Source organism: Notolepis coatsorum (genome assembly GCF_963971535.1).
Source record: "Notolepis coatsorum genome assembly, chromosome: 5".
Classification (NCBI taxonomy): domain Eukaryota; kingdom Metazoa; phylum Chordata; class Actinopteri; order Aulopiformes; family Paralepididae; genus Notolepis; species Notolepis coatsorum.
In genome coordinates this window covers 120760458-120777957 of record NC_140169.1, presented here as the reverse complement: position 1 = coordinate 120777957, position 17500 = coordinate 120760458, and the positions used below count along the sequence as shown (strand labels likewise).

General features: G+C 41.9%; 1 protein-coding gene across 1 annotated transcript in view; it reads left to right on the top strand.

Annotated features, from left to right (window-relative positions):
* Positions 1 to 14173, top strand: part of dnmt3aa (DNA (cytosine-5-)-methyltransferase 3 alpha a) — a 105709-nt gene extending 91536 nt beyond the window's left edge. The window contains exons 20-23 of the mRNA XM_084315175.1: positions 862 to 947; positions 2234 to 2303; positions 5510 to 5628; positions 9212 to 14173. Of these exons, the coding sequence (XP_084171301.1) occupies positions 862 to 947; positions 2234 to 2303; positions 5510 to 5628; positions 9212 to 9353 (417 nt within the window). The 3' untranslated portion in view covers positions 9354 to 14173. The remainder of the gene's footprint in view (positions 1 to 861; positions 948 to 2233; positions 2304 to 5509; positions 5629 to 9211) is intronic.
* The last annotated feature ends 3327 nt before the right edge of the window (positions 14174 to 17500 follow it).

The window sequence follows — 17500 nt, the reverse complement described above, 5'->3', positions numbered from 1 at the left end:
TCCATCACCTGTGTGCAATGTGTGCATGGACGCTGGGCTATCAGTGGCCAACAGAGAGGATATTTATTGCCACAGGAGATACGTCATTGCATTCAGGATTATACATCGTCTCTTCACTGTATAGATATCACGGCAGGTAAATAGGGTAAATAATGCCTGTGGTGGAAGAAGTACACAGTTCCTTTACTTAGAAGTAGAAATGCCCAGATAAAGTAGTACTCTTGTAAAAGTAAAAGTCCTCCATTCAAAATCCTACTTAAGTAAAAGTAGAGAAGTATTTGATATTGAATGTACCTAAGTATCAAAAGTAAAAGTATGCGTTATACATGATGTTTATGTATACATGATGTTGACTGTTGACCTCTAAAGGTTAAAGTGGTATGTGGTTCAGTTATGCTGCTCTGAAGTGGGCATGCTTCAAATTTGAAAGTACAAGTAACTAGTAGCTTATTGGTTCAGATAAATATAGAGTAAAAAGTACAATATTTTCTTTGAAATGTAAATGTGTAAAAGAGTAAAAGTACAAAGTTCCCTAAAATGAAAATACTCATGTAAAGTACCTCAAAATAATACTTAAGTACAGTACTACTTGAGTAAAAATACTTAATTACTTTCCACCACTGCCCCTACAGCATGTCAGTCCAGGTCAGCAGCATGAAGAGTTTCATAGGGAGCATCGCTGCCCTCTTGTGGCCACAGGGTTCTGTGCATTCTGACCCACTGTATAAATGACCTTGGAGTTCACATGACGTTTGCGCTCCACTGGCTTGTCAAAAGTAATTTGACTTTATTAGAGTCTCTTGCATGGATTGGATCTTGCATTAGGTATGCTACTGGCGTAACCCTCCTCTTTCTCTGCAGTGTAACCCAGTGATGATCGATGCCAAGGAGGTGTCCGCCGCCCACCGTGCCCGCTACTTCTGGGGGAACCTCCCTGGCATGTCCAGGTGGGACACACACACCTACATGCACGCACACACACACATACACACACTCACACACACACACACTCACACACCCACACACACACATACAAACATAAACACCCCTATCCTGCTTTCTCTCCATATAAATGTGTTAGCAGTCACAGAGGCTCTTCACTTAGCAAAAGCGTCTCTCCTCTGTCTTGATTCTCCTGGACCTGTCGGCAGCCTTCGACACAGTCAACCATCAGATCCTCCTTGCATCCCTCGCAGGAATGGGAGTGGCTGGCTCCCTGCTGGCATGGCTGACCTACCTCGACGACTCCTACCAAGTATCATGGAGAGGGACCCTGTCGGCCCCCCGCCCCCTTCGGATGGGTGTCCCCCAGGGCTCGGTCCTTGGACCCCTCCTCTTCTCCCTCTACACCAAATCTCTGGGTAACATTATCACGTCTCATGCCTTCTCGTATCACTGCTATTCCTCCCTCAGATATCCATATCTCTGAGTGAATCTCGGCCTGTCTGTCCGACATCTCCGCCTGGATGACGACCAACCACCTCAAACTGAACCTAAGCAAAACATAATTGCTTCACGTGCCGGCCAAATCCTCCCCGCTGACCGACCTTTCCATCACAGTGGAAAATATAGCCGTGGCCTCGTCCCTGACCGCCAAGAATCTTGGTGTAGTCCTTGACGATCGGCTGAACTTCTCTGGCTCCCCATCACCGCACGAATCCGCTTCAAGGTCCTCGACCTGGCATATCGCACAGCGAAGGGAACGGCTCCCGCCTACCTCCGGCCAATGGTCTCTAACTACACACCCTGAAGACCCCTCCACTCTACATCTTCTGGCCGCCTCAGACCTACTCGTATCCGAGCTCCGGGAAGGTCATCAAAGAGATGCTGCCTATTCTCGGTCCTCGCTCAACAATGGTGGAACGAACTTCCCATCACAGTTAGGACAGCTGAAACCCGACCAATCTTTTGCCGTCGACTAAAACCACACTTCTTCAATCAATATCTGAAATGAAAAGGAAAAATAAATAATAATAATAAACTAACCTTCTTACTGTCTTATACTATCATGCACTCTTCCTAATATGTCTTTACTACAATGCACTCAACACTGCAGCACCCACGTTTCAGCACTGTTTGATGAACATTGTTACTCGGCTGTAAGAGTTGTACCCTTCCTGCTGACTTGTCGTACAGAACTTGTAAGTCGCTTTGGATAAAAGCTTCAGCTAAATGACAAAATGTAAATGTAAATGTAAATAAATGATTGGAACTTCATCCTCCCTCTCCACAGACCTCTCTCAGCGATGTCGAATGACAGGCTGGACCTACAAGAGTGCCTGGAACATGGCCGCACAGCCAAGGTACTTGTGTGTGTGTGTGTGTGCATGCGTCTCTGTGACATGGCTTTGGACCAATGTCCTCTACTCACTTGGGGTATAAAAAGTACCCAGAAATTATACTTAAGTGAAAGTATGGGTACCATCTCAAAGTCTTACTCAAGTAAAAGTACTTGAGTAAAAGCCAAAAAGTGTCTACTTTTAAATGTACTTAAGTACTAAAAAGTAAAAGTAAAAACTTTTTTTCTGACTGTCTATTCTTCTGATAGCAGGTGTTTAATCAAAGAGCCCCGCTTTCTAGACTTGCACAAGGACCAATCAGCATGGGTATGGGCGGGTTCATTTTCCATTGATGGGGATTTGATTGGCTGTTTTTAAATAAGGTGCGGCAGCAGGATTAATAACGTTAACGTTAGTTCGGCCAGAGAAACAAATATTCTAATTCAAATAGTTGGACCTGCGAGATTTGTACTTTGTAGATTTGTAGCATTTTAAATGTAAGGAGTAAAAAGTATGTTTTTTTTCCTCTGAAATGTAATTGAGTAAAAGTACAAGTATACAAACCTAATAATACTCTAGTAAAGTACAAATCCCCCAAAACAGTACTTAAGTATTGTAACGAAGTACAATTACTCAAGTACTTTACACCCCTGGTTTTGAGACCTGTCACCAGTGCTGTCAGACAGCAGCAGCCAGAGCATGACCTCATAGCGACCTGGCTCAGGAAATGACAAGCCGCTCATCGTGACATGCTGTCATGGTTTCACCTTTCCAGCATGCTTGCTGAACTACCGTCGCATCGCTGCCCTACACCCAAAGGAAATCAGTTGGAAAATCCTGCTCTGCTGTCAGTCAGTTCATTTTGCTTTTAGGTGTCAGATGAAAGAAATTATCTTGCAACCAGGCCTTTCAGAGACATGAGGTTTATAATACAGTATAACAGGTCTTTCCCAAAGTAGTCTCACCCTGGGTGACAGAGCAACATTAAAACATACTGGTACATACTGGTATAAAATAAACATACTGGTAGATACTGGTGTTAAATAAACATACTGGTACATACTGGTATAAAATAAACATACTGGTACATACTGGTGTTAAATAAACATACAGGTACATACTGGTGTAATATAAACATACTGGTAGATACTGGTATAAAATAAACATACTGGTGAATACTGGTATGAAATAAACATACTGGTGGTACATACTGGTATGAAATAAACATACTGGTACATACTGGTATGAAATAAACATACTGGTATGAAATAAACATACTGGTGAATACTGGTATGAAATAAACATACTGGTACATACTGGTATGAAATAAACATACTGGTACATACTGGTATGAAATAAACATACTGGTGAATACTGGTATCAAATAAACATACTGGTATGAAATAAACATACTGGTACATACTGGTATGAAATAACATACTGGTACTTTTATAAAGTGGAGGAACAATTCTCTACAGTGTTCTCTCAGGGACGGCAACCTTGTGTATAACTGATGTGATTTAATACATACTGGAGTTTAAAGGGGCAGTTCAACCAAAATAAAAATTAATGGGGGTATAATTTGGTAGAAAATAGTTCCTACATGAAATTGCTCACAACAAGCTCTCTGGATTATTTTAAGTAATCTTGATTTTCTTCCCCAAATGTATTTGTTGGTGCTTTGAGCACCAAAAGCTGAGTGCCATTCAGCTCCATTGTATTGGAGTGACAGTCGATATCTCCAAAACTAGCCGAATCACACAGAAACAATCTGGATGGATAGATAGCTATTAAAGACTATTAAAGAACTTGAATAGCACTCCGGGTGAGGGGGAAACTGTGTTTAATGTAATTTTGTTTCTAGAGTAAGAGATGATGAATTATATGAGGGGTTTCCTTCCAAAACGATAATCCACCATTTAAGTGATGCCCTCTTTTACAAAATAACTACTGACTACAGATGAAGATTAACGTTAATATGGAAAATCATTTAAAATGATTAGTTATACCGTCAATTAAAGAATACTAAAACATTTTAGGACAGAGGGCCCTTTCTCACTCACTGCTCTGTGTCGAATCAGACCCGGCTCGCATCAGAAAAGGGTGTGTCTGTCTGAGTGAGAGCGCTGTCCCCCGTCCCCGCCCCCCGCTGATTTGTCCCCGGGGGCGCTGAACCGGGGCCGGTGAAATAGGTGGTCTCAGGTGCGCACTAGTGCCATTGCTATGTCTATACATTGTTCGAATGCATTTATTTCTATTAGACCAGTGGTGCCCAACCAGTCGGCCGTGGTCGACCAGTATATCAATGACATGTAATATAATTGCCATAGCTTAGCGTTAACGTTAACCCTGCAAAATGCTCAAAAGCGGACTCTACAACAGAGTTCCATTCGTGAGAAAAGAGGCAGAACACACAGTGAATGTATCCGTTTTGTTTATTGCACGTTCTTTGCTGAAAAGAAAGTGCTACAGGCTATACTAGACTAGGCTAAGCTAACTAGCGTTAACCGTTAGCTTAGCGTTAGCCCTGGGAAACGCTCAAAAGCGAACTCTACAACACCATCCATTCGTGATAAAATGGGGTGGGTTATATTGACAAGGCTTGACAACAGAGGTTCAAATATAACTTCATATTTATTGCTTATTTATTCATTTTATATCAGCATCCAGCCTCCAGCGCCATGTTAACACTTCCTGGGTTTATATTTTCGAACGTGACATCATCGCCTACGGCAAGCGTAAACGCTCAAAAGGCAAACCGTAAACAGAACCCAGAACGAAACAAGACTGCAGTGTGTACGCAAACTAGAGGGGGGAGAGGGGGGGGGGGTTCGCATCAGATCTCGGAACGGGCTAGAACGAAACGGAATAGAAACGAATAGGGTGAGTGAGAAAGGGCCCAGAGTCACGGATAGTTTTGAAACATTCTTGGCAACAGATTGTTATCAAAATGGACATGTAACCTTTTGGAATGAAACCATTCAAAATGTTCTTACTATAATAATAATAATAATAATAATAATAATAATAATAATAATAATAATAATAATAATAATAATAATAATAATAATAATAATAATAATAATGATAATAATGGCAATTTTAAGTGCTAGTTCAACTTGTCTGTCAGTTTAGAAGGTGCTGATTGAGTGTGTGTGTGTGTGTGTGTGTGAATGTTGTGTTGTCTCGATGGGCATGTGTGTGTGTGTGTGTGTGTGTGTGTATTCCAGTTTGAGAAGTTGCGTACGATAACAACGCGCTCTAACTCTGTGAAGCAGGGAAAAGATGAGCACTTCCCTGTTTACATGGACAACAAGGAGGACATACTCTGGTGCACCGAGATGGAGAGGTACAAGCGTGTGCATGTGCGTGTGTGTGTGTGTGTGTGTGTGTGTGTGTGTGTGTGTGTGTGTGTGTGTGTGTGTGTGTGCTCATTGTGTGTAGTTACACAGTACCACCGTCTGGGTGAACACTCTTTTCTGAATGGCTGGCAGGTGGTGTGCGTTAAAACCGTTTAATGCACGCGGAGTTCGGCTCAAGTTTAACCACTGTTAATTTGCTACCCAACCTGTAACCATAGCAACATTAAAGAGCACAGCTGTCAAAGCTTTACTCGTCATCAACTGCGGCAAGCACAGCCGACTTATCGATTTGATAATAACGACTGGGAAGGAAAACACACCAATGGCAAGTGCAAAACTTTCACTAAGGATTTGCGAATGGTTTTATTTTATTTAGTTGGCAAATGACCATGGTATAACCACTGCATGTGGGGGGGGGGGGTTCTTCGCCTGAGTTTAAGATCCTTTATAGTACTGTAGCTAGGGATGCCCCCATATATCCTGTAATGGCAGACAGTCTGTATTGACCGATCTGGTGCTTTAAAGAGTATCTGCCTGATTGTGCTTTTAATGCATATTTGGCTGATATTAGAATTGGCATTTTGGTGACCTTTTTACTGGGAGTGTGTTGCTTCATATATGTGCCAAGTGAATACCACTAACAAGGATTAGTGTTTTAATTAACAAACACATTTAAGTGTATTTCTCCTATGTTGTAACCCTCTATATTCAAGTATTTGTACTGAAATTCTTACAATCATTATTGGATTATATTTGCTGGGGGGAGAGTATCCCTCTTAGCCGAGATTTATTTCACGTCACAAATAGATCAATACAGTCCATATTAACCCATTTAGACTTAAAAAGCCTGCTAATAATGCATTATATAGCCTGCATATACACACAGATGTGTTTCCCGGTTTCAATGGGTTAAGTGATGTTGTGTTTCTTTTTCAAATGTAGCCATGAGTAAAGACCCTAACCCTATCAAAACAGCAATCAAAGTGTATATTTTCAGCACTACGTTTATTTACCAATGATTTTAAATGTTATTAGCAAAATATGAGCTTATAAAGATCTCTGCGCATTGCACTGGAAAATGGATGATTTAGACGCGAGGACAGGAAGCTGTCATGAAATTGTTGTAGTCCTAAGAAAGATGAGACCCAAGGCTTTCGATGGACGTCTAAATGTAAAGAAAATGACTACACTACCCAGCTCACACCAGCCGCATACAAAGGTATGCCAAAAATATTGATGTGAAAATCGTGTTTATATCTCACGGGTCGAACAAACCTCAACGTTATTGCCATGAAATACAGCGTATATTGTTTCTTTACCTTTCTGTGAACGTATAGGGGGAAATAATTGTTGCAATCCGGTAAAAAAAAGGGCGGAGCTATGGACATTATACAAAAGTAACTGATTTCATTCACAGTCTTTGTTGCCCTGTAACAAGCACCTGGTGGTACTAAATCCAGATTTACCTCTGCCATTGGAAAGAGGAGATTTGGCCCGATCCATAGATGTATGACTTGGCCATAATACAATAAATATATAGGCCTGATATTCTATATTCTATATTCTATATTCATATTTCAAATTGCATGTGTATGGATGGAAAAATTCAGTGCTGTATCTACAAAAACCCTGTAAATTATCTGCCCTTTGTTCATTTGCTTAGATTTGTAGTACACTTGATCTTAACACTTTGGTTGCCTAAGGTTAAATTAATGATATACCATAGATTGCCAGCGCTATTTGTCTATGGAGAAAGTCCCCTTCTTTGCAGGGCTATAACTTTTTAAATTCTATTGCTACATTGCCATTATTAGGGCCCATTCAAAGTCCTATATGTATTGTTCATTGTGTAGCAACGTTAAACTTTTTCATTCACATATTCATAGTAAAGTATGGTCTAATGTATAAGTATGTTTTCATCTCTTTCTGCAGCTTTCTCCAGAACGTGATATATAGCCCCAAATGCATTATATTGATGATGAAATACAGTTTGATGGCAATCGGGGCGATATAAAAAATTCCAACTAGACGTACTTCTAGAAGTTACTACACGTCATCTGATGTTGACCGGATGGGCGAGGGGGCGTTTATAATTCCGTGGGCAGCGTTATACCAATCATCTAATGTGGGTCAAATGTTCATCATAGCAGTTAGTGTCGAACACGGTAATATTACACGCTAAAACTCACCCCAGTCTCCGCGGGCCGTTGGGCGATCAGCGTGGGGTAGACAGTTTTCCATTATGGGATGTTGAAATAGTCGGTCCATTTCCAGGTTGTATAATAATATATACGTCCAAATCATGTTGTTTTTTCGAGTTATTTGCAGCGATCGATGTTCACTGTGTGAAGACGGAGTCTCTCTAACATTAGCGAGTGCCCGGACCCCATATGGAGTGAGTCCTACCGGGTTAAAGGTTGACATCCGGTTTCGATCTGCCGATCGGCCACCAGATGGCGGTCTTGAACCGCTAGAGGATTGAGAGGAGATCACACTTGTGTCTCAGGCCAGCGGAGGGACATTATGGATCAGATCGCAGATTTTTGAAATATTGATATAAAGACGACGTAAAGCGTCCCCCGGCAACTTTAGCATCGCCAGCAAAGACGTCTAAAGACGCCCCCTGGCAGTCAAAGTGTTAAGAAGGTACTGAATGAGCTCACAGAGGCGATTTTTCACTTTTGGAAAAGTTTTGGTCAATGTTAGCATGGTGTTATTCACCATCAAAGATGTAAGAAAAACCAAATAATAATAATAATAATTTATATTTTCCTTTGGTTCATTACAATTTACTCAAGCATAGTCAGACACAATATTTCTGGGAATATTGGGAATACATTCCCTGAGGTCCATAGATGTCCCTAGATACCAAGAGCATGTAAATGGACCGTGTAGAAGTGGAGCAATCCTCCATTTAGGTATGTACTTTTAGGCAAATCTTCTGAAAATTTGGCTAGGGTGCATCCCCAGTTATCTCCTCTGTGTTGCTGTAAAGAAAATGGTATTTTCCTCTCCACCATCAGACCATACTGTAGATAAGACAGTTTGGCAGCCATGTTTGCTCCATGATTGAAGTCAATGGCCATTTTAATATTCACGTATCGGTCTGCATGATGATGATAATATAAGGACATCGTTATACAGTATGTTATGTTGTTAGATCTCCGTATCACCCTCAGACCAAAGTTAGAAGGCGGCTACTCTGTGTCCTTGTCAACACTGAGGATCAACCCCAGAGCTAACCTCAGTGCTAACCCAAGAGCTAACCTCAGTGCTAACCCCAGTGCTAACCCCAGTGCTAACCTCAGTGCTAACCTCAGTGCTAACCTCAGAGCTAACCTCAGTGCTAACCCCAGAGCTAACCTCAGTGCTAACCCCAGAGCTAACCTCAGTGCTAACCCCAGAGCTAACCTCAGTGCTAACCTCAGTGCTAACCTCAGTGCTAACCCCAGAGCTAACCTCAGTGCTAACCCCAGAGCTAACCTCAGTGCTAACCCCAGAGCTAACCTCAGTGCTAACCTCAGTGCTAACCTCAGTGCTAACCCAAGTGGTGTGTCCTTCTGTCCCCAGGGTGTTTGGCTTCCCAGTCCATTACACTGATGTATCCAACATGAGCCGGCTGGCCAGACAGAGGCTGCTGGGTCGCTCCTGGAGTGTCCCCGTCATACGGCACCTCTTCGCCCCACTCAAGGAGTACTTCGCCTGCAACTAAACACACACATACACACAACTGGACAAAGATATGGACACATACAGATACACATACACATACACATACACATACTGTACACATACAAACTCCCTTTATAGAAGAGATTAATCACACATTAAACGCACATAGACACACACCATGTAAAAGACTGCTTCTCCTGGAGCTCATAAACCACTGGCTAACCTTTGAACCCTGGTGCTAACCTGCTACACACAGCAGAGGTGATCTTCAATCACAACCAAACAGTCAGACCACATACACACAGACACACACACACACACACACACACGCACACACACACACACACACACACACACACACACACACACACACACACACACACACACACACACACACACACACACACACACACACACACACACTGGTGCAGGGTTTCTATGGTTTCTATCTACAGACGTTGTCTGTTTAAAACGTGTCTTCTGGCTTTACTGTGTGTGGTAGCTGTAGTTGTAGCAGGCCCTGACTGTCGCCATTGCATCACACTGAACTGTTATACTGTCAATATTTATTCATGCATATTTACAGCACTGCCGGTGTGTCACAGTGCAATGAACTCACACTCACCTACCCATCCACACACACACACACACACACACACACACACACACACACACACACATACACACACACACACACACACACACACACACACACACACACACACACACACACACACACACACACACACACACACACACACACACACACACACACAAACACACACACAATGTGCGTGGCTTCAGTATTGATATACATGTCACAATATATATACATCAGTCAGAAACATTAAACCCTCCGACCTACAGTCAGAATCACTAAACCCTCTCAGCTTCAGTCAGAAACACTAAACCCTATTATTATCCTGGTACTAATATAATGTGGTATAGTACTGTTTTTAACGGCAGCGTGTTGCGATACCTTTCTATATCGGTATACCGTGCAAACACACTTTTATAGAACCCCAGGTGCGTCTATACATTTCTTCTTGACGTGCAGACATTTATTTTTACTCAAGTGCCGTACTTAAGTAAAGTACAAGTACCTCCACGTTGTACTTGAGTATTTTCATTTTAAGGAACTTTGTACTTTTACATCACTACATTTCAAAATAAATATTGTAATTTTTTATTTTTTTTCACTTTTTCTCCCATTTTCTATATTTTCTCCCATCCCAATTTCATATCATCCAATTCAACCCTCCCCTGTCACGAACGCTGTTTCTTGCCTCCCACAAGCCGGCTGCAATGTGGACTAAGTCATACATAGCACAAGTCCCCTCCGGTACTTGAGGTAACAGCAGTCGCATCTTTTCACCTGCGCAGCTCGATCTCTCAGTGGCGAGGAGTAACGCGTGGGAGGCTCACGCTGCCCCCGACACTTCCTGATTCTACTGCGCAGGCGCACCAACCGACCTGTAGGAGTCGCTGTCCACAACGCCCGATCCCCACCCATCAGTTTCCCACCCCCTAATACGGCCAATGTGTATTAGTATGAATGACCAGCTAAACTGAAAGCAATGTGGAGCGCTGGGCTCGAACAGGCGAGCCCAGCGTCTCTGCATTCGTGGTGAGCGCCTTGCCCACTACGCCACGTAGCCGCCCATAAATATTGTACATTTATCTGTACTCGTCAGTTACAAGCTACTTTGAAGAAAACATTGATGAAGTACTTTCAAATTTGAAGCCTGCCAACTTCAAGAGGACGTAATCGGAGCAGCATAACTGGACCACATAGGCTGCCACTTTAACCTAAACTTTAGAGGTAAATGGTTTGAGGATTGAACGCTACCAAGCACTGGAATACACAAACATCATGTATAATAGGTACTTTAACTTTTGATACCTAGTACATTCAATATCAAATACTTTTACTTAAATAGAATTTTGAATGGAGGACTGTTACTTCTAACAGAGTATTATTTTATCTGGGTATTTCTACTTTTATTTACTAAAGGAACTGCTTCCACCACTGCAGAAAAAAACCAAAAAGGTGTACAGACATCAGGGCTGAGTGATGGGGAAATAAATAATAATATCACGATATTCACAAGGACTTTGGTATTGATTGTCACAATATCTGCTTACGTATGGAAAATTACATGTTAGATCATCCAATCCATGTTCATCATATTGGACTGCAGGGTATGCGTGATATTGTCAATCTGAAACTTACATTTTCAACTGACGTTCTCAAATATATACAGGATGTTTGTGTCGGACCAAACAGTCTTGAGGCCTCACTGACTGAAAGAGGCATCCATACATGCATTATACTGTAGGCCTACTTGGTTTTAATCAGTTGTAAATACCTCAACAACAATCCTCCCCGATTAAAGAGTAGTTAATCGGTACAAATTAGACACAGATAAGTGCCTCTACAGCAGGACCTACATAAAAAATAAACACTACTGTTAGTTATTTTTTGTTTGTTCATTTTCTCCAGAAACCATGTTTACAGGGGAGCTTGTGTCTCATCAAAAGGACCCGAGCTCCCCTGCAGTTCGCACCCTGGATATATGATATTTATCTATATATTTCTAATATATTTTATATATATATATATATAAAAATGCATCCAAAATTGGCTGCTAATTTTTTTATTAACCCTTTCACTACCACACTACCAAAGGGTTAACCCTTTCACTGAGACAATACAGAAGGTTTTTCACTGCCACACGACAAAAGGTTAACCCTTTCACAACCGCACTACAGAAGTGTGGTAGTGAAAGGTTAACCTTCTATACTGTGGTAGTGAACGGGTTAAAGCAAGTCTAGGCGTTCTTTTAATGTTTAATCTTCATCTGTACCAGGCGGCTCCTGCTGTATATAAAAGTAAACTCTGCACGGCAACAGTGAACATAGCGGCGCACTTTGGCGTTCCATAGGCTTCTACAGCTCAGGGCTCGTGGTGCTCGTTGAGGCTAACAGGCCTCTGGTGCTGGGAGACCAATAGACTTCTCCTCAGTACCATCAACTCTGTTTTTCTACTTTCTAGTTTCTACTGCTCTCCCTTCGGTGCTTTATAACGGTGCTGACCTGTCCACTGCTGGGTGGAGATGAAAAAAACACCTTCACACCTTCACTCTGTAGTCTTCCTCAGTTCGTAGAAACACCAGCTAGCAACACACACACACACACACACACACACACACACACACCCACACACACACACACACACACACACACACACACACACACACACACACAGACAGACAGACAGACAGACAGACAGACAGACAGACAGACAGACAGACAGACAGACAGACAGACAGACAGACACGCACACACACACATACAGACAGACATGCACACACAGACAGGCAGACACGCATGCAAAGATAGACAAACACACACACACACACACACACACACTCACACAGTGAGACGCACTAGCAGTAAACCAGCAGGTTCACAGCTTTCTTCCAGGTTTATTCTCTGGTTCTATAGTCATCCTTCAGGTGCTTTTTGAAGTCTAACTATTTTCTACAGCATGTGACATACATACATACATACATACATACATACATACATACATACATACATACATACATACATACATACATACATACATACATACATACATACATACATACATACATACATACATACATACACATCTGCTGAACACACACACACACACACACACACACACACACACACACACACACACACACACACACACACACACACACTGTGCTACGACAAATGGTGCAGACTGTTAAAAAAAACTCCTTCCATGATAAACTGTACCCCTGACACACACATACACACACACACACACACTGCTTTTCTCTGGTCACTCTTCTCAGTCAGGCTTCCCACGATGCCGCTAGGTGTGACATCATCATCCTGCGCCATTTTTTGGTGCTCCCAGTTACCACCCCGCCCACCCCCAGGTGCTGCATGTCAGTCAGTCAATGTATTCTCCGATTCCATGTTAGATTAGGGAGTAATAATAACACTAATAATAATAATAATAATAATGATAATAATAATAATAATAATAATAATGATATAATAATCTGTTATTGTGTGTGTACTGTTTCAGGTTGGTGCTCAGTCAGTTAGCTTGATCTCAGCCTAGAGTGGGAAGAGAGGCTAGGTGGAGTGTATTGTACAGTTAGTATAGTGAATTCTTCAGTTTACCCAAGGATGCCGGAGGAGATTGTAGGCCTGACTAGCTGCGAGGCAGGCAGAGAGGAAGGAGTAACGGAACTCACTTTATGTCCAGACTCTTGTTTTTTTTCTTTTCATTTTTAGTTTGACGTTTTATCGATGTGCTCGACAAGGTGAAGAATGAGATTGATGAACAGTATGTTCGATGTTCGCCTCAAGGCTGAGTGGTGTGGCTGTTTCACACTCTAAACACACACACACACACACACACACACACACACACACACACATACAGTGCACACACACATACACACACATACTACAATGATACATGCTAATACAAAAGATACTGTATTCAAACCTGCACACATCCACAAAAAACACCCAATGCTGTCGCACATGCAAACACTAATCTCATGAACATTACGAAAGATGAGCTTTTAGTAAAGGAGGAACTGGCGGTGTTTCAAAAGGTGCTAAAATTTTATCTGAAAATATGAAAGATATATTGTTAGGAGTATAAATGGCGTTTGTCTTTACAATGACTGTATTTAAGTTGTCGTAGTAATGAAAAGGCACTATTATTATTTTACTCTTGTATGAATATGAACTAATTAAAAGGCATTTTAACTTTGTACTTGAACCAATGTAAGAAATGAACCGTGAATAAAAAGAAAAAAGGACTGTTTCATGTATTTTTCAGCCTAGGCTAGAGCTCATTGTTGCTTGTGTCTGAATGGGGGGGGGGGGGGGGGGGGGGGGTCATGAATGTGAATGGTTTAATGAAAACTTTATTAACAGATTGCAGAATGGGTACAATACAGTACGGCTCAATACACACAATTGTTAAGGGGATTGCAGACCAGAGAAAGACGTTTGTCTTGTTTACATCAGGGTCCCCCATTTTCAATTCATAGTGAAAGTACCATACAGTACAGTCAACCTTTTATGGCAACTTGACAGGACAATGCTCCTGCTTTATAGCCACAGGAATTGAACAGAGACACAATAGAATTAAACTCTACAACAATAAGTTGCCATGTAATTAGACAATTTATTGGTTGCCTCAGAAAGCAACATGATAAGGAAATGGTGATCACCAACAGGAAATGAAGTGAGCCAAATATATACACTAGAATATTTCTGGGCACCGACCTTGCAATACAATCGGTACAAATGTTTTGAGACATCTGCGTAAATGGACTGCAATTTATTTAGCACTTTTTATTCAAAGCACTTTACAACTTGTGCCTCACATTCAGGTGCCAACCTGCTCATCAGGAGCAGTTAGGGGTTAAACATCTTGCTCAAGGACACTTTGACACGCTGCCGGGAGGAGTCGGAATCAAACCAGGAACCTTATGATTACCAGATAACCGCTCTACCTCCTGAACCACTGCCCTACATGTTAACTTACAACCATTTAGGCAATCATACATGGGCAACTTTTCTTTAACCAATATCCATGGCCATTATTGCCTTCACAATGGATGGGGATCTGTAGACACAGACACTGAAGTATGTGTAGATAACTGCAATAAGGAACAAATATTAGATATTCTCATCTATATTGACTGAAAATGTTGCCTGTGTTTCGTAACTTATTTCCTGTGGACTCAATTTGTTCTGTTAACCCATTTAGACACAACACGCCTGCTAATAATGCATTGTATAGCCTGCATATACACACAAATGTGTTTTGGAAGTATTGCATCTTTAAATGTACTTTATTGTCAAGTTACACTAGGTCATAGAAATGTGTCTTACTGCATATGTCCCTCCTAGTTACAAATACACACATGCATGCGTTTCTTCAGGGAGATCAGAGTGCAGGGTTTGCCTGCAGTGCAGCGCCACTAGTGCCGTTTTTGGGGTTCACTGCCTTGCTCGAAGGCACCATAGATGTAATACCAAGCACCCTCCAGTTGCAGCCACATTAATGTACAATGTGTTGAAAATAATCAGAATCAGTGTTGGGAGATATTTTATGTCATCCATTATCTTAAAATAACATAGTTAGGGCTAGGTTTGACACAGCTGCCCCTGCTAGTCTCTGCTACTGTAGGTTGAGGATTACAAATACCTCGGAGTACACATTGACAATAAGCTGAACGGGTCTAAACACACTGAGGGAGGCACTCTACAAGAAGGGCCAGAGCCGACTACTTCCTCAGAAGGCTGAGATCCTTTAATGTCTGTACAGGGATGTTGAGGATGTTCTACAAGTCTGTGGTGGCGGGTGCCTTCTTGTACAGTGACCTGCTGGGGCAGCGGACTGAGAGCACGCCGCGGGATGCAAGCAGGCTGGAAGAGCTCGTCAGGAAGGCCAGTAACGTGGTGGGGGTGGAGGAGCTAGACTCTGGTGGTGGTGTCAGAGAGTCTAGCTCCACACCATCATGGACAACGCCTCCCACCCACTACACACGGACTTGGCTGATAGAAGGAGCACGTTCAGTGTTAGACTAAAAGACTCCCTAGATGCAACACTGAACGGCACAGGAAGTCCTTCATTCCAACAGCCATCAGACTATATAACGCATCACTGTACCTCACTGAGCACAGAATGACAGTACAAACTCTGGCATAATCTCCTGGACTTCTTGACTTGACTCGACACTTTAATAAAAAAAAATTTACACCTATATTACTGTACATACTACTGTATATTTTAGAATGTATATACATATTTTAGAATGTATATCCCTGACTGTATTCTTATGTGATTTTAGATTTTCGACTACCTAAATGTTTATTGTGAGCGATTTGTAGTGCCCAATTTCCCTCGCAATCAATAAAGTACTTCTGGACTGGACGGCCACAGGTTCCAGCCCAGTAGACAAAGTCCTTGAACAAGACATGGAGAGAATTGGAAGAAAACATAGTAGCCCCACAGAGACTGAAAGACATAGCACACACTAAACTTTCAATCAAACATTGTGAGCGGGAATTTGGCCCCATAATTACCCATGCAATCAGAACATGGCGGGAAACACAAAAGAAATATCCTAACCCTCAAGAATGGCATAATCACACTCCCATATTCAATAACAATGCACTCTTAATGGGAAAACGCCCTATAAGATTCCCTATATGGGAAGAGCAAGGCATACACTCATTAGGGGATATTTTTAATAACCAGGGCTTCTGTAGTTATGGCGAAATATGCACAAAGTTTAACCTCACCGAGTCCACATGGCTTTTTTATATACAGTTACGACTATGTCTGAGGTCTCACGGTGTTCCATTACTCATACCAATTGAACACCACAGATTCCACAAATTTTTCTATGAAGGAGAAACATTAGGAGGTTTTGTATCAGGTTTTTATTATCAATTACTAACGTCCTCGTATGAAACCCTTCAACTAGACACTGTCTGGAGGAGGGATATACCAGACCTGGAAAATGACTTTGATTGGCAAGGAGCCTGGGCAAATGTCCGACTCACATCAAGGAACCCGGATCATCAACAAATCAATCTGAACTATATTCACAGGACATACTTGACTCCTATAAGACTGTGCAGAATGGGGCTTAAACAAGACTCCAAATGCTCCCAATGTACAAATGGGGACGAAGGAACATTTATACACATGTATTGGGACTGCCCACCAGTTAAGGCATTCTGGAAAGATGTGTCCCAACAGTTATCAAAACTCGTATCTTGGAATATACCTGTACACTCCTCGGTATTACTATTGAATGATGTTTTTGAGTTTGCAGTGAATCCACAGCTAAAGAGATTGGTTTTATCGGGTATCACAGTAGCTAAAAAGATCGCATCACGCTGGTTTCAACCGGAAAAAATGTGCCGGAAAGTTTGGTTTCTTACATATCTCGATGTGATATATCAAGAAATATCTACAGCAAGAATTCTGGGTCTCAATGAATCCAAAATGTCAATGTGGGTAGAAGTGGAGGAGAGAATAAAAGCTAGCTTATAATGGTAGTGTCTGGTTAGGAGTGAGGGATAATGGAAGGTACTATCCAAGGAGGGGTCCGGGAGGGGGGG